This window comes from Oryzias latipes, chromosome 14, assembly GCF_053564925.1.
Source record: "Oryzias latipes strain Hd-rR chromosome 14, Olatipes_Hd-rR_3.1".
Taxonomy (NCBI): Eukaryota; Metazoa; Chordata; class Actinopteri; order Beloniformes; family Adrianichthyidae; genus Oryzias; species Oryzias latipes.
This window is the reverse complement of record NC_136250.1, coordinates 22642501-22664637: the sequence shown is the minus strand read 5'-3', so window position 1 is coordinate 22664637 and position 22137 is coordinate 22642501. Positions and strand designations below refer to the sequence as shown.

Below are 22137 nucleotides of genomic sequence, written 5' to 3'. Positions count from 1 at the left end.
CCAGTCCTGCTGGTTCTGTGCCGCCAAGCAGCGGAGAGCTGCCTCCAGTTCCTGGTTCGCTCTCTCCGCTTGGCCGTTGGACTGAGGATGGTAGCCAGATGTGAGGCTGACCGTGGCCCCCAAGGCCGTACAGAAGGCCTTCCAGACCTGAGAAATGAACTGGGGGCCACGGTCAGAGACAATGTCCAGAGGGATGCCATGGTGACGGAAAACCTGCTTGGTCATGATATCAGCAGTTTCGGTGGCAGTGGGTAGTTGAGGGAGCGGAATGAAGTGGGCCATCTTGGAAAATCGATCTATGACTGTGAGTATGACGGTGTTACCTGCTGATGGGGGTAACCCGGTGACAAAGTCCATTGCCAAGTGGGACCAGGGCCGGCTGGGCGTAGGAAGTGGGTGGAGCAACCCCGCCGGAGCCGAGGAGGACGTCTTGGATCGGGCGCAGGTGGTGCACGCCGAGATATACTCCCTAATGTCCTTCTCCATAGACGGCCAATAAAACCTCTTACGAAGTAAATGGAGGGTACGGTGGACCCCCCCATGGCACGCCAGACGAGACGCGTGACCCCAAGTGATGACTTCGGAGCGGAGATGAGCGGGTACAAACAGTGTGCCCCTGGGAGCGGGTGGATGGTCAGAGTCCCCTTCCAGGGCTTGAAGAACCTTGGCCTCGATATCCCAGGTGACACTTCCTATGATGCAGGATGAAGGGAGGATAGATGATAGAGTGTTCTCAGACGGACTGTATTTCCTGGAGAGGGCATCGGGTTTGATGTTGCGGGAGCCTGGTCTGTAGGTTATGGTGAAGTGAAACCGGTCAAAGAAAAGACACCAACGAGCTTGCCTGGAGTTGAGTCTTTTCGCGGAGCGTAGGTATGCCAGGTTTTTATGGTCCGTCCAGACGATGAAAGGCTGCTCGGCTCCCTCCAACCAGTGACGCCACTCCTCCAGGGCAAGTTTGATGGCTAAGAGTTCCCGGTTGCCAACGTCGTAATTCTGCTCAGAAGGGGACAGCTTGCGAGAGAAAAACGCACAAGGTTTGAGTTTTCCAGAACTCCCCTCCTTCTGTGAGAGGACAGCGCCCACCCCTGAGTCAGAGGCATCGACCTCAACGATAAATTGCCGTGAGGGGTCAGGTTGGATGAGGATCGGGGCAGAGACAAACAGTTTCTTTAACCTGTCGAAGGCCTGTTGGGCTTCGTTGGACCAGACAAAGGGATGCTTTATGGAAGTGAGGCGTGTAAGGGGAGAAGCAATACTGCTGTAATTGCGTATGAAGCGTCTGTAAAAGTTAGCAAAGCCCAGGAATTGCTGTAGCTTCTTACGGCTGGTTGGAGGTTCCCAGTTGGTAACAGCTTCTATTTTGGATGGATCAGGGCGTATGCAGCCAGCCTCGATAATGTAACCGAGAAACTGTACAGTGGGGGAATGAAATTCGCACTTTTCATGCTTAACGAAAAGCTGATTTTCCAATAGTCTCTCCAACACCAGGCGAACGTGATGCTCGTGTTGAGCCAGATCGTGGGAGTAGACAAGAATATCGTCCAAATAGACAAAGACGAATCGATTAATGAAGTCCCGAAGGACATCGTTAACTAGCCTTTGGAAAACTGCCGGGGCGTTGGTGAGGCCGAAAGGCATTACTAAATATTCGTAATGCCCTAACGGGGTGTTAAAGGCAGTTTTCCACTCGTCCCCTTCCTTAATTCGGACCAAATGGTAGGCATTGCGGAGATCTAACTTAGTGAATATGCGAGCCTTCTGGACGGAATCAAAAACAGAGGTGATTAATGGCAGTGAGTATTTGTCTTTTACGGTGATTTGATTTAGTTCGCGATAATCAATGCATGGTCGGAGGGACTTGTCTTTTTTCTGCACAAAGAAAAAGCCTGCTCCCACGGGGGAGGAGGAGGGTCGAATGTGCCCCAGGGCAAGGGCTTCCTGTACGTAGTTCTCCATGGCTGTCTTTTCTGGTCCAGATAGATTAAACAAATGACCCTTGGGCAATGGAGCGCCTGGCAACAGGTTTATGGCGCAATCATAAGGTCTATGAGGTGGGAGAGCACTAGCTTTGGTTTTGCAAAATACTGCTTTTAAATCATGATAACAACGAGGAATGTTGGACAAATCGACTTGGCTATGACACTCAGCGTTAGGAGAAGTGACGGAAGGGAGAGCAGAGAGAAGACAATTAGCAAGGCAATATGGGCTCCACTGGATTATAGTCCCTTGAGCCCAATTAAACTGAGGATTATGCAGTTTTAGCCAGGAAAACCCGAGTACTATGGGAGTATGGATGGACTTGGTGATGAGGAAACGGATAGACTCACGATGGTTGCCTGAAGTAATGAGCAGGATGGGTTTGGTGCGGTGGGTGATGCGGGATAAGAGTTGACCGCCTAAACCGGAAGCCTCGATGGGGGTCTCCAGGGGTTCTGTGGGAATCGACAGATCATTAACAAGTTGCTGGTCAATTAAACTCTGCTCGGCCCCGGAGTCGACCAGGGCCCGTAACTCATGCACATGGAGATCTTGACTTAACTTGACAGGGATTAGTAAAAAATTATTACCGGCCAGGTAGATGTTTGTTACCCCTCGCAGCCTGTCTCCTAGCGAGGGGTTCGGGTGTTTAAACGAAGCGGGCAGGAGATGACAATGTGGCCCTTTGCTCCGCAATAGAAACAGGCCCCCTCCATGCGCCGTCTGCGGCGTTCCTCTTCAGACAGTCGAGAGTGTCCAACCTGCATAGGCTCGTCTGGAGGTCTAGAGGGGCTGAAGGAGTCGAGAGGGGTGGCGTGAACAGCGTGTGAGAAGTTGGAGGATGTAGTGGTTGCGGCACGCTGGAAAACGGGCCCTCGTTCCCTTTGACGCTCCCGCAGGCGAACATCAGAGCGGAGTGCCGCAGAAACCAGTTCCTCAAATGACCGGGCTTCGGGTTGAGAACACAGATGATCCTTAATTTGTTCATTTAAAGACTGGTAAAAGATCCCCTTCAAAGCTGCGTCGGGCCAGCCTGCCTCGACCGCCAGAATACGGAAATCTATAACGTGTTCACTCACCGAGCGGTTACGCTGCCTGAGCGCGAGTAACCGACGGGTTGCTTCGTCCTGTTTACGTGGTTGGTCGAAAATTAACTGGAACTCTCTGAGGAAACGTTCATAAGTGAGGTGGCTTATGGGATTGGAGGAGAGGAAAGCCTGGGCCCACTGGAGGGCTTTATTGCGTAGAGAGTTGACGATCAGTGATATTTTACTGTGATCCGACTGATAATGACGGGGGGCTTGTTGGTAAATCAGCTCGCATTGGAGGAGGAATCCTCCGCAGGCTTCGACGTCACCAGTAAATGGTTCCGGTTGCAGCCGGATGTTTTCGTGAGCGGAGGGTGATCCGGAAACGGAAGTAGCCGAGTTAGCCGTAGCTTGAGCCGTATCTGTTGGAACATGGGAAAAATGTCCGGTTAAATTGTTCAATGTCTGTGTCAAACCGTCCAGGCGATGAAAAAGGTCCTGTTGGGCCGCGGCCATCTGGGATAGGGCGTCGGCCTGGCGACCAAGCAATATGCCTTGCTGGGATACGGCTAATCTGAGTCCCTCCGGGTCAGCTGGGTCGGGATTATGGCCAGTCCGTTCTGTCATGACTATAGAACGACTGAGACCCAGATGCTGAAACCCGGAATGAGACACAGGACAGAGATGTCTTGGCGAGAAGGTAGATTTAATATGATGGCCAGACAGGTAGGTAACTGTTACTGGAGGTCCGAGAATGTAACTGCGGCTCGTGGCGTCACTGGTGGAACTGCTCGTTCGGGTCTGGAGTCGGCAGCGTGGGTCCGTTTCGTGAGGCAGCTGGTTCGGCAGAGGCTCGTGGTGAGGATGGGGGGAACAGACCAGTAGAGGAGTCCGGATTACGGCTGCTGTGGGTGACCACTCATGGCTGAGGTTTCCTGGAGACAGGTAAGACAGCATATGTTAACTACTTGGCTTAAGGCAAGGCAACAAAGCATGAACTTGACGTGAGGCCAAATATGCACCATCAGGGGCAACGGACTGGCGTTGAATGAAGATCCTGGAGCTCCTTAAGAAGGCAGGTGTGTCGATGAGGTGAGTGGAAGCAGCTGGGGATAATCAGGAACCAAGCGGAGAGGAGAGGGGGGAGGAGTCTGACAGAGGCACCATGACATCCTGTTAGGAATGTGAAGTTCTCATAAACAGTCAACATCAGAAATGTGGATGTAATGGAGTGCTGCCTTTTACAGGTCAACACAACAAAAGGCTTACAACAAATTTAAAACGAAAAAAAGTTGGAAAAAGGAACTACTTGAGGAAGTAAGACAATCTCTTAGCCGAGAAGCTTCTGTGGTTTCTCAGGTGTTATCTACAGCTCATCGTTGAATTTTCACAGCAGATCTTGGCCGGGACTGCCTCTACGATGTCTTTGAAATCATATCCCGTTATCCTGCCAAAGTTTCTGGGAAAAAAACTTGAGCTGAAACTAAAGAACTCTCACAATCTTCTGCATTACTGAAAAGGTTAGAACCACTGACACCTCATGCTTATGAGTTCAGATGCCCCCAATGGGGATATAGTGACGAAAACAAACAGGCCGTTCAAAACCGGTCCTCTTTATGTTTTTTAGTTTTTATAATTAGAACCTCATAAATCTACCCTTTTTTTCCTTGTGTTTTTCAGCTCATGGGAGTCTGTTCTTCAAGGCCGCTGGTTTATCGAGAAGATGTTTCACATGTTTGGGAGCTTCAACTTCACTTCTAATCTCTTCTTTCCTGTTTTTCCACAAAATAGAAAAAAAACATAGCTATTTGACATAATGTCTATAACTCTTTACTTTTTGTTTCAAACCTGAGATCATCTTTGAAGCTTTTGTATTTTTATTCTAACATCTTAACAAGAAAGCTCCTTCAACAACAGCTGAGCTGGACTTGTCCATTATGAGAGGAAGCGCTCATGATAATAAGCAACAAGCAAAACGCTCCCTGTGCCGTAAATCAGACCTTTTCCAAGCATCTGAAGGACCTGATAGTTATCTTATAACAGTGATGTCATGTAGGTCAGGCTCGATTACAAACTATCTTATTTCCGCATCATAACTCTTCCTTGCAGGAAATGGATGTTTTATAAACTGAGGTTCTACTGCTTTTTATAAGAGAAATTTGAAGAAGAAACTCACAGAATCTCAAACTATATCCAAATGTATGATCATCCATTACCATAGACACACTAAAAACAACTTCTAATGAAATATTAGTTATTTTTTGCGACTGATTTTCTTACCTGTAAGTAAAAAGATTTAATCTCTGAGGCTCCGCCTTTCGCTCCATGGGGGGGGCCGCCCATTTCATGATGTCAGCCTAGAACCGGCCTCACCAGCATGTCTGCATCTCGCCCACGAAACAAACATCTTAACTCTTGCAAAGATGGATGTGCAGATTGTGCATATAAAATGAAAGCTTTTGGTCGATCACCACTAGCACCGTGGAGAAAGTGTGTGTGTGTTAGCCTGTGGGCGGTGCTGGCACCGCAGACTCTTCCTGGAAGGGGCAGTTTTCACTTAACTACATCACAATGTGAGAACCCGCTCGTTTTTGTGGGTTGGGAGGACCTGTTGCTTAGCGTGCAGGTTTTAGAGGAATACTCAGAAATGATGATCAAAATATGCTCAAAGGTTTTGTATCAGATAGTCCCTTTTATAATCTCAGTATAACAGAATTTACTGGTTTGAGCAAAAACCCCATGAAGGAATCCTTAAACTCATTAAAAAAGTTGAAATACCGCAAAAATCCTGCAGACTCATCTGCAAACCATGAATTATTCTGCTGCTGTCAGGACCCAAAATGCCGGAGATGAGGCCTGGAGGCAGAACTAAGACATTTGATAAATAAACGTAGACATGACAATCCCAAGCAAGAAAAAGGGCGACAAAACAGACGACATGACAAGGAATAACTGAAAACCAGACACTTAAATACACTGAGGGTAATAGACTGTGGATAACTGACACCCTAAACCTGGTGTGACTGACAGGGGGAGAACTTTGAAAGAGAACATGACAAGAACCAAGGAAATGAAACTGACAAATCAAAGGGCATGATCCTCAAAGCTGCAGGATTTAAGTCTTATCCACACTATTCAACATTTAAAGAACCATTCAGGTCAATTTCTCTCTGACAACAGCCCAGTAGGAGCCACAAAGTCTGACTTCACCCCTTAATAAAATAAAACACTGATTTTAAATGAAAATAGTCTATTTCAGTCTAGCTAATAACAGAGGCTCACATGACACCTTTTCAAAATACCCAGAAGAACGGCTGTTAATCAGCAGAAGATGAAATACCAACCTTGGTCATTCGACAGATTATGGACCCTTTTTTTTTTTTTTTTTTTTTTTTTTTTACAGCATTACCTTGTTATAAAAAAATAATAAAAAAAATAAAAAATAAATGCTTAATTAATTATTGAAAATGGTTAAATTGATTGATATCTTATATTACTTCAATTGCTCCAAAAATTGAAAAAATTGATTCATGATTTTTCTTAATGTAACACAATTTTGCACATATTTTAACTTTTGATACTTGATCAAATTTTGCTATGAAGATTTTTGAAACAGTGTTATGTCTATTTTGCTGATATAGTATTATTTTTTATTAATCATATACATGACTTTAATAAGTAACATAATCTGAATATATTTTGGATAAATGATCTGCATTTGCCATGTTGATTTCTAAAAGTTATTTTTTACATAATAATTTTAGTAATTCATCTTTGTCATGTGCTTGATTGATACTTCAGGATTCTTAATTCTGTCTGATAAAAGCTAGGAACCGGATGTTGATAAATCATGTCATAAAATGGTTACGGTATAACGGGGTGGGATTATGTAAATTTGCTTCCTTCCACTCCCTTTCACACAATAGTTATTAGTACGTCTAAATATCCTAAGTTCTATTCGACATTGTATGAATGTATAACTGATGATTGCATTGTTTTTGTGTATTATTCTTATTTGATTGCTTGAAATAAACCATTTCAAATCAAAAAATCAAAAAATAATAGACACCCTGCGTTACAGAGGATCATCTCAATGCCGACTGCAGTGGTTGGTAATTTCAGTAATAAAAAAACCCCACACCATTTTATTTTACCGTTTGTGACGCATCTCAGCCAAAGATTTATAGATCTAACCAAAAGGAAACAGAGCTACTTGAGTGACCCTTATTTTTTGAACCATAAGGAAAATATCCTTTAATTTGTTAAATAATAGAATACCTGCCTTATAATCCAGTGTAATAATTCTGTGTGTGCTAACTGACCTTCAGTTGATTGAGGATGAGTAGAATAAAGTTTGACTCACTTTAATATTATTTTTATTTTAATTTGAAAACAAAAATTTTAATTTAATTTTAATATACAGTTCATTTTTAAAATGAAAAACTTTTCATTTTTCTTTAGCAGTGAGTCACAATGAAGGGGTAAAAGAGCCACATGTGGCTCCAGAGCCTCAGGTTCCAGAGCTGAGGCTCCAGGTTTATTCAAACCTGAATTTGGAGTTTAGATTCACCTTTCTTAGTGCTTCAAATTTTTGAAAGTCCTGTGAAAAGGTGCAGCAAGCTAACAGAAAGTGGTTGAATGTGGTCCTTTCCTTTACAGCATCTCTCTGTGGGAGAGTCCCAAGCTAACACACGAGCAGACACACACATGCACAGCCGTCAAGCCACAGCCCTGTTTTTCTCAAAGGGTTTGTGCAGGGATGAGCAGGACCGCACCTTGTGAGAGCACCACCTGAAACTGGAGATGCAGGGGTATTAGTAAAGGGTTCGCTTTCATCCTCTTTGTCTTTTTTTTCTCTCGCCTTGGCCCCTCCTGCTTCTTTTAAGCATGGACAGGATTTGGGCATCCGAATATTAACATACAATGCCGTGGTATTTATTGTTTTACGTAATACTTGTCACAGGAACCAAGGATTTATAGTCACGCAGGGCTGCGGAGACAAAACATCTGAATCCTAGCTCTGGATACTCTGCTGCTTCCTTATTTTGCTCGTAGTTTCTATTTTTCAGTGACCAGTGGAATTAAGGTGCCTACAATCTGATTCTTATTTATTCATTCATTTTTTTGGAAAAAAACAGGAAAGTTTTATTTATTTTACATTTGGGTCAAGATAACTCTTTTCCAACAGGTATGTGCGATTGTTTTGTGAAATATATTAACTTGTTTTGCTATTTTGGAGCATAAAGTTCTCTTTTTTTGTGGAAGTCTTTGTGTATATGTTTTATTTTCTGGCAGGATTGTGCAAAAATGTGAGCCCCCAGTGACTCATTATGGACATATCTAATGCTGTGTTTTTCTAAACAGGAGACATCAAAACATTTTGAAAGAAAATGTTTTTAAAATTCCGTTTTCTGTTGAACAGGACGTTTTTGATACATTTTACTAAAAAAAAAAAAAAAAAATCAATGCAGATATGCAGCTAAAAGGACCACAATGGAGCACTGGAAGGCTATTTTTCTGTAAAATTGCTCCAGGGTTCATGTGTTAGAGGGGCTGATGGTGTCGCTCCATGGTTTATCTCAGACATTAAGGGGTATTTTTGTGAGGCTGAGATCTTTCAGCTATTTCTCAGCGCAGGGAAGTGAGAAGGGAGGGGAAGCCGAGCCGGCACAAAAGGCAACATTATTCCCCAGCGGATCTGCTCTACATCCAACTATGAATGGAGTATTGAAAAACATTACATTGGAGACTAGATTGTTTTTCATCCCTCATAACTGAGCCATTTGTCCCAGAGTTTGGAGTGGTTTGTTGGGACAGTGTGCGAATGAGCTGGCCACAGTTCTGGACGGCCGCACCGGTGTTGCAATCCCCACCTCCCAACGTGAGATAGCAGCACTTCGCAGAGGGCCTCCTGCACCTGACCTTTGGAGAAAATCTGACCTGAAGGAAAATGGAGCCTAGCAGTTTCTTTATGTCAAGATGGCGATTACTGTCCGTATACTGTACAGAGGTTAACATTAACCCCCCCGTCTGAGCCCTTCACCTCCTGCCCATCAAGGAGATGAGAGGCGCCCCTGCAGTGTCATCGGCTGCCTAAGCGTTTTGGAGGGTTGTAGTGACAGATTGCAGGAAGCAGCATTTACGATGGGGACCACAGAAAGCAGAAATGTCTTTGTGTGCCCCCTGGGCCCGGAATGTCCACTATCTCGAGGGGCCAATATCAAATTTTCCCCTCATCATCCCCTAATACACATTCCAGTGTAGGACTGGAGCGGGGGGTGGGGGTGGGGGGGGGGGGGTGGGGGGGGGGTAGGATTCTGTACGAGAAAAGGAACAAACAAGTCTGAGCCAAACTGCTCTTCATTAATGGAAACAACTCTTAAAGCTTTAGAACAAACTGAGCCTGGATGTCTGAACCAATTCAAATTCAATTCACAAGTTCACAAATCAATTTACAACTTAACACTTTTTATATCAATTATTCATTCAATTCAAAGCTTCCATTATCATATTAATTTCGTGCCGTTTTCTCATTAATTGGTGGAAGGTGAACTTTCATTGGTAAAATTACTAATTCTCATCCTATAAACTGACAGAAAAGCTTATTTTTGCCTGAAAAAATGAAAGTAATTGCTCTAATAGAATATTGTATTTTTGAGGTAATGATCAATTTGATCGAAATCTTTTTTTTTTAAAACCTAGCACTAAATCAACTACTTGACACGAGTTGAATTTCGTGATTTTTTTGTAAACTGACCCTGTCTGTACATCATCAATTGAAATAGCTGCTCAAACAGCCAGTAAGGAAGCTAAGCAATTTAATCCAGCAAAACTCAACAGTTCATGCTTTACCCGTCCGATTTAACCTTTTTGGCACTTTCAGAGTGCACCTTCAGAAGAATGCGGGGCATCTTGCGTCTGGCCGTGTTACAATCTAACTCTAGTTACTGAATGATCCTTGGTGAATCCCAAGATTCTCTGTCTGAAGGAAAATCCCCTGGAAAACCACGACACAGGTGCCTGTTTCCCTCTGTAACACAAGCCTCCTCCAGCTGTTGATAACACTTCATCTGTTGGTTGAACAGACCTCACCCTGTTGCCAGGTCTGTGTTGGTGAAGTGGCAGCGCCCTGCTCTGCTCTTTGTAGTTATATGTCAGCAGTATCAATATTTGCTTATGGTACATGTCCACACAGAGTGATGGGCCTCACATGTTTCTCTTTGAGCTCCTCACTGCCAAAGCCTGACCTCAGGGCACCATCAATATCCCTACTATAGCACCAAAGCAGAGAAAACAATCCAATACTGTAATTAGGCTTCCCCAAACCAGGACAAACAAATCGTTTGTCAGTTTGTCCTTTTAGCCGTTGAAAATCGCCAGCTTTGCTGCAGCAGAGCTGTGGGATGAGACACTGAGAGTGTGTGTTTTGTCACAGGATGGTCAGTCAGGCAGCCATGCGAGGCCAGCGTGTGGTGGAAAGCGAGTGCAGGTGCTGGAACCCGGCCGTCTGGCTCCTGGTGTCCCTGCTGGGCTCTCTGGTCTTGGTGACCGTCAGCGTGTTGACACGTCTCGGTGAGTGTACAGCGGGGGGCTATTTTTGGGTTGGTTCAAACAGAGAAACATTTTAAACAGCTTTAACCAAGACTCAGATGACTCGATAAACAGAAAAAAGATGCTTGTTTATGATGCCAACAAGACCTAAGCTAAATGTTAAGATAGTTGCGTTTAAAATATAACGATAAGAAAAAAATTAGCCTGCTTTTCAGTGGAATGTTTTTATTTAATCTAACTCATCCTGAAATTTGATATTATTCTTATTTCCCTTAACCCCAGAACACATATTAATGCCAAAATGCATTAAACCCCTAAATTAGTATCTTAATTTAGCATCTACTTGACAGCAGAAACATAAACTATTTTTTGTCATATTTGAAAGTAAATCCAGATTTCAAGAGGTTCAATAACTGTTTTTTTAAAAAGAATAAAGTGTTTGTTGGCAAAAGAGTGTGCCTCTCAAAATGTGTTATATACTGTATTTTAGAAAAAAAAAACAGGAGAATTATGAGTGTTTTGGGGAATCTTATACTGGAAATGAAGCATTTTTTAAATATTATAACTCTTCAGGCAGTCTGCTAATGATCACAAACCACTGAAAGGGTTACAAGACAGGAATTGTCACTGAAAAGTGAATTTCAGGAAGTCTATTGTTTGCACGCTATTTCATGGATGGAGGGATAAAACTCCTCAAAAGCCTGTTCAGGTGAAATTCTGCTCAGTTTAAATGTACTCATCTACTGACTTCATGAAGATAATGGTATTGATAATAACAACATATTGAGTTTTTTTTTGTTCTGTATTTTTGTGGTTAAAGTTGAATCAGTGTAGAGGAGTGGGCTTAAATAAACTACAGCTTCTGCCCATCTCCCTTTCAAACATGTATATCGTTCTTAAGTTCTGTCAAATTGAGACTTTTCAATAAGTGACTAGTGATCAGTTTTTGATCGGCATTTCGCAGTCTAAATGTACCTATTGTTGTTTTTTAATAATATGTTTGTAATGAATGAAGTAAAACAAAACAAAACAAAAAAAGACTAACTGATGTAAAAATACACTTTCAAATCATAAATCACCCTGTGAGAAAAAGTTATTTTATAGTTTTTATTTTGATAGATAACTGGTAATTGCTTGCTTTTATTAACCAGTTTAGATTAATTTTCTTTTAAACAGACAAAAAAACTGATAAAATACTTCTAAACTTTTAAGGAAATAAAAATCACATAATTTTAACTGTTAGAAAAATTTTGTCTTTGAAATTCGATTTTAAAAAATAGATTTTCCAAGTGTGTCCTGATAATTGAGGTCAAAACTAAAAACAGAATGGGACATACGAGATGATGTATTGTGCTCCTGGGTTGAAATTTAGTTTTGAGGCAGAAATAATGCTTCAGAACCAGGTGTACCTGAAATATACTCCCAGTAGATGTCTGCTTTTGTGTCTGCCCTGTGTGTCTCCTCTGTTGTCTGTCTAGAAACACTCCTCTTGCTTTAAGGAGGTTCAGATCAGTGGACTTATCATTCTTTTTTATTTTAGTTACATTTGCTGATGTCTTAAATTATTTTCTTTGATTCTTCTATTTTTAGGAGAACTGAAGATACAAAAAAGGGCTGGATCTAGTAAGTGACAATATTCATCACACCCAAAAAATGTACACAACAGTTATGTACATGTGACACTGTAAACGGATATATTTATAGCCCCTTCAGCGGTTTAGATACATACTGTTAATGTTACAGCATCGCATAAAAGAGGGGAAGAAGAGCCCACAAATCGACCTACTTTTGATGCAATAATTAAAAAACAGGGTCACTTAGTCTTTGTGATTTTTGAAATCTGAGAAATTAGTCTTCAGGCTTTTTCCGTCTTCCATTGTGACTTTTGGGAACATTGAAAATGCCAATGGTTTTGTGTTTTACATCAACATTTATTATATTCTCATTACATAAATTAGTTAAACTAGTAAAGTCGTGTTTTCAGGTTTAAGGTATTTTTCTTTGAACCTCATACAAACAGAATTGGTGTTGATCAATGGGCGGTTCTACATTTTCAGTTCAGACGGGACATAAATGTCATTTACCGTACTTTATGTATAACAGACTAAAATAATGTCACTGTTTTGTATTAATTGTTGTCACTTCATTTCCTTGTATTTGTATTGAGCAGACAGGCCACACAGATCCCTCTGACGTGGTTATCTGCTGTATCAGGGTGTGTTGCACAGGTCTTCAAATTAATGATTTAGGCAAAAATAATTTGAAAAAATCCTTACCTCAACAGCAAAGCTTAATTTGAGTGTAGATGGTTGAGAATTATACAATCTCTCATCAGGACAACAAAAACAGTAGCGCAGTGAGCTCAATGCAGTATAAAAGTGTTCTCCTCTTAAGGTTCTGTAAGACCTGAGACCTCCATTTAAATCAGTCTTGACCTCAGTGTTCCCATGTTTGTCACAATGTTCTACCATTGATCACACCCCAGATTCTTTTATTTTGTGTCCCGTTTCAGCTTTTCATAGCGAAAGGTGCAGTTTTACTTCTCATAATCAACTAACCGTCAGCAAAAAGGACTACACTAGAAGTTTTTTGTTTTAAGTATCCCTTGTGCTATCTTAGATGACCCCACCCTTGCATTGACGTGTTCTCCCTACCATGACAAAGGTGGATAAAGGTGGAAAGATTTCATGGAATCCATGGACACCAGTGAGGTTCACAAATCATTGAAGAAAAAAGGTTCAGAGCACTGTCTAGTGGGTCTAGGTGACCCAACTCCCAAGTGCCTTGGATAGCACAAGGGGTTTACTTAAGTAGAGGCGTAAAATAGGTGTAGTGTAGGAAGTATACGAAATTACTTCTTTAGATTAAATTGGAACATTTTAAGTTTACAACATGTAGACAGTAAACCTCAAGTAAATACTAAATTTTAAAATAGTACATCTAAAAAAAAGTACTTTTGCTAATAAATCCAAAATATGACTTTCAGACTTAGAATCCTTTAACACAAGCCGTGACGAAAAAATGTTTATTTAAGTGTACTGCAAGTATACAGTATATAGTCAATACTATAAGTGAGATGGAAGACTGGAAGTTTACTTTTTACACTCCTTATTAAAGACCCTTAGCCAAAAGTAGTATATTTAAGTGTACTGCAAATATGTTTAGTCTATACTAAAGTGAAGTAGTATACCTTAAGTTTACTTATTGCATACTAGCTATGTTTTTGTAAACCAAAAATGTTACAATTTAGTCTGAAGAAGGATTCCGTTAGTATACTTCATACACTACACCTATGGTGTATAGTATATTTGCTATAACTATACTAAATGAACTCTGGAAGATCATTGTAACCCCCCAGACAACTTGCTAAATCTCTGTGGAATAACTTTAGGACTGCGCAATAATGATGAAACTTGTGCAATACTGTTATATATTCTCATCTGTTCAATATTCAATAGAAATCACAATATATCACATTGATATGTCTTTTCCTGTCTTTTTACTATAAACGGATGGCCCGGGACCAGAGACACACATTTCGTTTTATTCCTGCGGTGAAATGACAATAAAGAATCCTGAATCCTGAATTCTAAAGTAGGCTATACTTCAAAAAATAAACGACAATTATATTATTTGTTCCACAGGGAACGTTAGAGCTAAAGGTTTTATTTAATGTTACAGGTCTTATCTTCTGACGAAAACCTTCCCAGAACTGGGACCATGTTTGTGTTTCTGTTGTGTTCCATTTGTCAACAAAGTCAGAAAATTGGACTTATCTGCAGTTTATAGTTGGAGAAACATTTTTAAAACTTCTGAAAAGAATGATAGCTGCCTAAGTTACTAGCTGCTGTTAGCAGGACTAAATCACTACAACACAACTCTAGAAAGCTTGTTGAAAATAGGTCAAAAATTAAAGCACCAGTCTAAACACATTTCTTTTTGGGCTGATCCATTCTGAACAGGCCTGCTGTTGTGGTTTCACTTTGAGTCTAGTGTTACAGGAAAAAGATGTAGTAGATATAAAGTTTAGTCATATGGAAGGCCAAGAACCACCTGTCAACAAACAATTTCCCCTTGCTCTGATTCTCTTCTGTGTTCTTTCCTCTCCCCCCTTTCAGCCAGTGCCATTCAAAGCCCGAAGAGGACATCCTACGAAGGTAAGTGTAATCCTCAGTGCTGTCTGCATGAAGCTCACTGAAAAAAATGACTCCATATAAGTCAGGAATTCAAAATGCATGCATGGTCTTTGTAGAGAAAGATGCGCAAAGCAGAGCTCAGTATCACTTTTCCAGTCTTCCATTTTCTGAGTCCACTCTCATTTACTTTGTAACTTTCCACCATTCTGGGAGTCATGGGCCTGATTTTTTCCTTAACAAGGATAACTTGAGGAAAGAGTTCCTTACTTTCTAAACCCAGAACACAATAGATCGTTCCAGTTTTGCTGCTTACTCTTATTGTGTAATCTGACGTCCAAAAGAGTCAGACACTAACGGTGAAAAAAAGAATCAAAGTAAAATTGTTGAATATTCTCTGCTTTCTCCACTAAAGTGCAACTGGTGAACGGCCGTAACCGATGTGAGGGCAGAGTGGAGGTGATCTACAACGGCTCGTGGGGCACGGTATGTGATGACGACTGGGACATGGTGGACGCCAACGTGGTGTGCAGGCAGCTGGGATGCGGAGTGGCCATGGCCGTGGGCAGCAGCTCTCAGTTTGGGCAAGGCACGGGGCTCATCGTGCTGGACAACGTGGACTGCAGAGGAAGTGAATCTGACCTCAGCCAGTGCAACAGTCTGGGTTGGGGTGTCCACAACTGCTACCACTATGAGGATGTGGCCGTTACCTGCAGAGGTAGAGAGTCTTCAGGCTTTGGAAAAATAAACATAGGGGGGAAAGATAACTTAACAACTAAACTTCTTTTCTTTTCCTTCAACTTGTAGAGCCTATCCCACTGGGTCCACGAGGTTTTGAAAGCATTACCACCCCGCCTATGGTCATGTCTGGCATACGTAAGTGCTTTCTATTTCTAATTGCCACAAATGTAACAAATATAGTCACAAAAATGTTCAAATGAAATCTGGAGGGTCTTACAGAAAGCTTCTCTGTATTGCCAGGGCACTGTGCCAGTTCTGGTTCCCAAAGCTTTTTTGAACTTACCTGCATGTTTACTGCAATTAAAACTGGATCTGAGCATAAAAACCCCATAGTTTTAGCCTGGAACTAAAAACAAAGTGGAATTCTAGTCCTGTTTTTATAAACTTGAGTCCTTCCCCACTGGCTCCTCTTAAATGTGTTTGACCCATGCTGCTTTCCAGTCAAGGTTTGTCAGACTCCAGAATCAAAACCGTGTTTCATTGATACTCAATAATAAACTTCAAACAAACATTAAAAAATGGAAAATGTTAAAAAAGGGCACAAAGGTACCCCATGGTCCACCAAGATGAAAGACACACTTACAGTAAGCAGAATGACAATAAAGGCATCGTCTCAATTGACAAAACATATCTTAAATGTTCCATGAAACTTTCTAATAAACTTTCTATAAAAATATTAAAAAGTAGAAATTGTTTCAAGCCGTGGATCCTCTTTTTTGTAGAGAAAAAATAATAACATTATAAATGATTGTAAAACAGTGGCATGGTAGTGGCAGTGTGATTGTGTGGGCTGCACTCCAAAAACAGGCCCCAGAAATGGGCCCTAGAAATAAATCAACCAATCTTAAAATTTAAAATTCTCTTTAAAGATTTCTTGCAAGACAGAAAATAAGACATTTTTTCTTGAAACAAGGATCTGTTCACATTCTTAGGATTAAGTTTTTGCAGTGTGGTTTCCTGACTTAAAAGACTTGCTGTAATTGACAGAAACATGAATTCTGGGTCATAAAATAAAATTTTGAGGAAAATATTTGGGCCTCTGCCTGTGATATTGCTCAAAAGCATGTGGGTTCTGCATCACAAAAATATATATATAGACAGAGAGAGACACAGAGAGAGAGAGAGACAGAGAGAGAGAAAGACAGAGAGAGAGAGAGAGAGAGAGAGAATTGTTCATATTAGTCAAAAAGGAAAAATCCAAATGCAAAAAATGTGCCTGAGTTTTATTTGCTGGCAAAATCTTCATAGGCAGATGCTGCATCACATCTCAGTAAAATGTAGCATGAAGTTTTACTTTATTATTTTTATTTTTTGTATTTCTTATTGTAAAAAGGGTTGCATGTGGTGCAGTGGTTAGCACTCTCACCATGCATTATATAGTAAATAAGTCTTTGGTTCAAAACACACCTCGGGCCTTTCTGTGTGGGACAGAAAAGGGTAATTTTTTTTGCTCATGGGCCACAAAGCATTTTAAAAATTGTCAGAAGGGCTGGAACAGGAGCAGATCCTGAAGTGTTCTGGGAACCCAACCTATAAGAGAGAGATATTACATGGAATCTGGATGAAAACATACTTTAATTTTGATTGAAAAAAGTTATTTGTGTAATTTAAAAACAGAACCTTTTGGAGTTATTTCAAAAGTGTGGCTTGTGTTCTCATTTTAGGGCCAATTGGACCATGTTCATCAGAGAAATGCTGCGTTCATGCAGTGTTGGAATGATTGGAAAAATGCTCAGACACACATGAACATCAGAAAAGGAACAAATCTTCAGACACCATAAAAATGCAGAACAACTTTCTGCACCTAAGAAAAAGTCTACATTTCCCCTTATATGGGGAATTACAGGGAAAATGAAACATTAATAAGGATTATCAATATAATGTCTTTCAGTTTGGCGGGCCAGAATAAATAGTTTAATGGCTGCATATGGCACGCAAATTGTCCTTTAGGTGTGAATATTTGTGGGGTTGTTTGTCTCCGTGTTACCCTGCGATAGACTGGTAAACTGTCCGTGTACCCTGCCTTTGCCAAACACTAGCTGGGATAGGCTCCAGCAACCCCACGACCCTGAACATGTCAGGTCAACTCTTTTGTGTGTCTAGTGAAATAGTTTCATTACACAAAACTAGAGCGAGCTTTGTGTTGCGTCAGGTACGAAGCAGACTGAATTTTTTTTTTTCTGAAGCAGACTAATTTAGTCATTGTGAGGACCCAAATATTGTAATCCTCTGGAATCCTTGTCATAACAACAACATATGTAATAACTACAAAGGACATTGGTGTTGTTTAGATGTGAAATGGTAGAACAGCATCAAAGACTGAACACCTCAATGGAAACTGTACGACACACCCTGACGGCCTCTAGAATTCCAGACATATTGTAGTTTGGTGGGTCTTCCTTTGTTGTGGCTGCTGTGTTGTAGTTTTTCTATGAATGCCGAGAGGATCCGAGTGTTCAGCGCTGAATCCAGACTCAGGTTCTGTTGTCCTAAAACCCTGTGTGTGTGTTCAATGGACACTTGAGACTGTACATTGTCTCAGTCGTTTTGTCTGGGAACAAAAAAAAGTGTGACAACATTAGTGCAAGAACAGATGCTTCTTTAAAACCTGAGCCTTCATTTGTTTTGGACCCTCACTGTTGTTCTCCCACTTCTTCCTTTGTGTTAGTGACGCCTCAAGGCCTTTTGAGACACTTTGATCCCCAGCTGACTTCATCCCCATCAGTTTAGTTTTCATTTCCTTGTAAAATTGTCGTTTTTGTTTTTGGAAAGAAACCTCTATGGTTAGGCTCTAGAGTTTAAATTGTAGATTCCACAAACCCTCTTAGATCCTCAGGTCAGGTTTTTTTTAGTGGTCTACATTTTGCATTTTAACACCAGAGAGGGTCGAGTGATCCAAGCCATGCTCCCGTCGCTGTGTCGACTGACGTTCAAGCGGCCTCTGGACCGGGTTTGTGCGCGATTGGAAGAAATTCTAAACAATCAGCATCAAGCTTCATGTCCGTGTCTGTGCTCTGCTCTGTTTCCGGCGCAGAAGAGAGAGAATTTCTCTTGAATGAAAATTGTTTCAAATTACATGCATTAATAAGTTTCAAGAGCAAAAATTATTTTGTTCGCACATGCTTTTGAGTTTCTGTTTCAAGTGCAACATAATTATTTAACACTCACAATTTTTAAAGTTTTACACTCAAAACTGTGAGCTTTGTGCTTGGAATAATGACACAAAAATCACTCCATATGCCAGTGCTTCAGTCGTGCTCTTTAGAGGTTTCTGTGGCTTCAGTTGTCCACCAGATGTCACCATCATTGAAATCTTGAAGCTATGAATCTTGTTTTTTTTTGACACAACTGTTGAGGAAAGCCTCAGTGCTTCATAAGGCCCCACTCGCCCAACGCTACAGACTGACTTCCCGGCCACAGAAATAAACAGGAGAAAAAGGTTGCAGAGAAAAACATATTCTCCAATATGTGCAGCCAAAATCACAACTGAACCCAGAACCTTGAATCCTACCTGCTGCCACCAGACTTTGACAACAAACTGGGGCAATATGCTGATCTGACTCTGTTGTCCTATCTGATATATCTGATCAGACTCCTTTTTTACTCTGATCCCAAGTCATCAATCCAACCTCCAACACTTGGAATGGGCCAAGTCAAGCTGGAGAACATAAACTCAGACAAGATTTTATGTTTTATGCCTTAATGCGTTTCCTTTCTAATTTGACCCGTTTCATGTCATTTTCGACCTGTGTAGTTAAGCATTACTCACCATATCATGGAATCTTCTCCTGTTGGTTTAGGCGATGGCACCATCCGTTTGGTGAATGGGAAGAATTCTTGCCAGGGCCGGGTTGAGATCCACTACCAGGGGAACTGGGGGACGGTGTGTGATGACGACTGGGTCCTCAATAATGCCATGGTGGTGTGCCAACAAGTAGGGTGTGGCAGTGCCATCTCTGCACACACCAACTCCTACTTTGGCTACGGTACAGGCCTCATTCTCCTGGATAACGTCCACTGTCAAGGCACCGAGCAAGAGCTGAGTAAATGTAAAAGTCTGGGCTGGGGAAAACACAACTGCGGCCATCATGAGGATGCCGGGGTCACATGCACAGGTGAATCACTCATGCACAGGTGTTACATGTTTCCTTTGATTTTGTTTATTAGTAATGCTTCATTTATACATCTGAAACAAAGTCTGGTTCTTTGTAGCTTTGTAGAGGGCTTGTTAAAGTGTAGTAGACATGGCCTAAAGTACGATTTGTTTGTTTGTTTTGACTACAGGAATCACTACAGTACCGCCTTCAATCACAGGAAACCAGAGAGTTTTCTTGGAAACAGTGGGCACCAAAGGTATAAAAATGAATATGTTGGTGCACCACTGCAGAAAACAAACGCCTGTTCTTTTCCACATGACCAACAGGGGTAGCCATTTTCCCTTTTGGCACAAAATTAGCTAGAAAATGCAAAATTCAAATGCAAAAATGATATTTGTCCATCCATACAGCTTCTAATGATAAAAACTAAGTCAAAAAAATTATTTTCTTCATATTGACAGAAATCACATGGGGAAAGCGTTGAACACTTTATAAAAGTCTGAGCTGAAGACAATGTTTATCATTTATTCCCATTTTTTCCCTCTTGGACTTCAGGTCACAATTTTTCCTAAATTGGCCAATGATTAGATGAAAACAAGCTGTAAATCCATTGACTATTAACTCTTTATAATTTTTGAATATTGTGATATTTAATACAGACAAAAGATATAAAGAGAATGAGTAAACACCATACAAAGATTACATTAGGATGTTTTGGATATACTGTTGTCTCTGTTGTCACAGTCCAGTTAGTAACATGAACATCGCTTGCTACCATATTGGCTTACTTGAGGATGTATTCAGGGTTGTTTTTTCTATTAAGAAGCCTAAGTTGAAGAAATAAATCATTTTTCATATCTAATGAGGGGATTTAACAGGGTTTTTTTTCCTTTTCACAGCAACAGAAATTGTTCCAGTCACAGAGTCAACAACTACAACAACAACAACTGTTAGCACAACAGCCCAAACAAAAGGTAACAACCCTGACCTTGTAAAACTTGAAAACAGTTTCTCCTGCAAATATCTGCGGCATGAATGACGAAAGGCCTTGCGGTATCACTGCAGTGACTGTTTTTGTTTTTCTTTAGCCAAACCATCCATCCGTTTGGTAAATGGGAACAGCAGCTGTCAGGGTCGTGTAGAGATCCTCTACAAAACAGTCTGGGGGACGGTGTGTGACGATGACTGGGACATAGTCAATGCGGTCGTGGTGTGCAGGCAGCTTGGGTGTGGCCCAGCTATTGAAGCGAAGAGTCTGGCCTTCTTTGGCTATGGCTCAGGACCCATCCTGCTGGACAACGTGGAGTGCAGCGGCTCAGAGAGTGACCTGTCCCAGTGCTTCCACCTAGGCTGGGGTCAGCACAACTGTGGCCACCATGAGGATGCCGGAGTCATCTGTGCACGTAAGCTCCAATGCAGTATTTGGATGTATGCAGCATGTGAAAGAAAAATGTTCTTATTGTTATTTTTTTGTCTTGATATCTCAGAAACTACAAAAACGTGGTTTATTTTAGTTTAATCCAGACATCTTAATTTCATAGTTCATTTTAGTAACATTAAGTTCTGCAGTTTACTTATAGAGGGAGTAGCACCTACTTTAAAAAATCCATTCCATCTAGACTAATGTTTTCCATAGACTCAGTCATCTCGTCCCACCCCGTCCTGTGTATTGCACGAGTGTAGCTCTGTGAGGAGAACGTAAAAAAAGTAAAGAATGAGACAATTCTGAACAAAGTCACGTCATGCCTTCTGAACAAATGTACCATACTCCAGTCAAAACCAAAAGAATATTTCTGTTTAGCAGAAAAACATGATCACTCTTTTGTTTTAAACAATGTTCCTGTAATAAGAATAAAAAATGACAATAAATACAGTTAAATGAATCTGAATCTGTATCATCACAAGAACTCAAACGATAAATGTCCTCCTGTATTGATCAGTGGAGTAATTAGAAGAGAGTGGCTTGCTAATGCTTGTGTGAGCTGATATTTCCTGTGAATGCCCACATTGTAATGGCTTTTTGTTTTCTTTGGTTTGCTGTCAATCCAGCGCCATTTGACCCCCTGCTGATACCATATGGACGTGACTTCAGAGTGACAGAAAAAGTAACAACCACCACCACCACTACTCAACCCTCTGAAGGTGAGTCACAATGCTGCTTTCCTTAAGGCTGGGTCTCCAGAGCAACCATGACTGGATTGTTTTTACTTTTCTTTTTTTGTAGGAATGCTGAGACTGGTTGGTGGGCAGCACCGCTGTGAGGGCCGGGTTGAGATGTACATGGGTAGTGGGTGGGGCACGGTGTGCGATGACGCCTGGGACCTCGCTGACGCACAGGTTGTGTGCCGCCAAGTGAGCTGTGGAGAGGCAACGGCTGCTTTGGGAGAAGCTCACTTTGGACCCGGAATGGGAAGAATCCAGCTGGATAATCTCAAGTGCCGCGGTGCTGAGCGCTCCCTGCTGGAGTGCTCCCATATAGAGTGGAACGTGCACAACTGTGACCACTCTGAGGATGCTGGAGTCACCTGCTCACTGTCGTGATTACAACAGGACCACAGTCCAATCTCTAGCTTAGGTTAGGACGTGGCTGCAATGAAGCAGGACTTG

General features: G+C 41.5%; 1 protein-coding gene and 1 long non-coding RNA gene across 3 annotated transcripts in view; one reads left to right on the top strand and one right to left on the bottom strand.

Moving 5' to 3' along the window:
* The first annotated feature begins 7666 nt into the window (after positions 1-7666).
* The window catches only part of LOC101172266 (scavenger receptor cysteine-rich domain-containing group B protein), a 16242-nt gene continuing 1771 nt past the window's right edge, over positions 7667-22137 (top strand). Inside the window, exons 1-12 of one of the 2 annotated variants that reach the window (XM_078930388.1) lie at positions 7667-8196; positions 10444-10580; positions 12150-12182; positions 14678-14716; positions 15108-15410; positions 15500-15568; positions 19234-19548; positions 19718-19786; positions 20430-20504; positions 20619-20933; positions 21580-21672; positions 21755-22137. The exon at positions 21755-22137 is cut by the window's right edge and continues 1771 nt beyond it. In XM_078930388.1, coding sequence (XP_078786514.1) covers positions 10445-10580; positions 12150-12182; positions 14678-14716; positions 15108-15410; positions 15500-15568; positions 19234-19548; positions 19718-19786; positions 20430-20504; positions 20619-20933; positions 21580-21672; positions 21755-22071 — 1764 coding nt within the window. In that variant the 5' untranslated portion in view covers positions 7667-8196; position 10444 and the 3' untranslated portion in view covers positions 22072-22137. Of the gene's footprint in view, positions 8197-10415; positions 10581-12149; positions 12183-14677; positions 14717-15107; positions 15411-15499; positions 15569-19233; positions 19549-19717; positions 19787-20429; positions 20505-20618; positions 20934-21579; positions 21673-21754 lie in introns of those variants that run through there. The other variant, XM_011483867.4, reaches the window with a different exon arrangement.
* The window catches only part of LOC144983594 (uncharacterized), a 31304-nt gene continuing 24437 nt past the window's right edge, over positions 15271-22137 (bottom strand). The window contains exons 2-3 of the long non-coding RNA XR_013647323.1: positions 19203-19450; positions 15271-15402 (exon numbers count right to left, since the gene is read on the bottom strand). This is a non-coding gene — a long non-coding RNA (uncharacterized LOC144983594). The remainder of the gene's footprint in view (positions 15403-19202; positions 19451-22137) is intronic.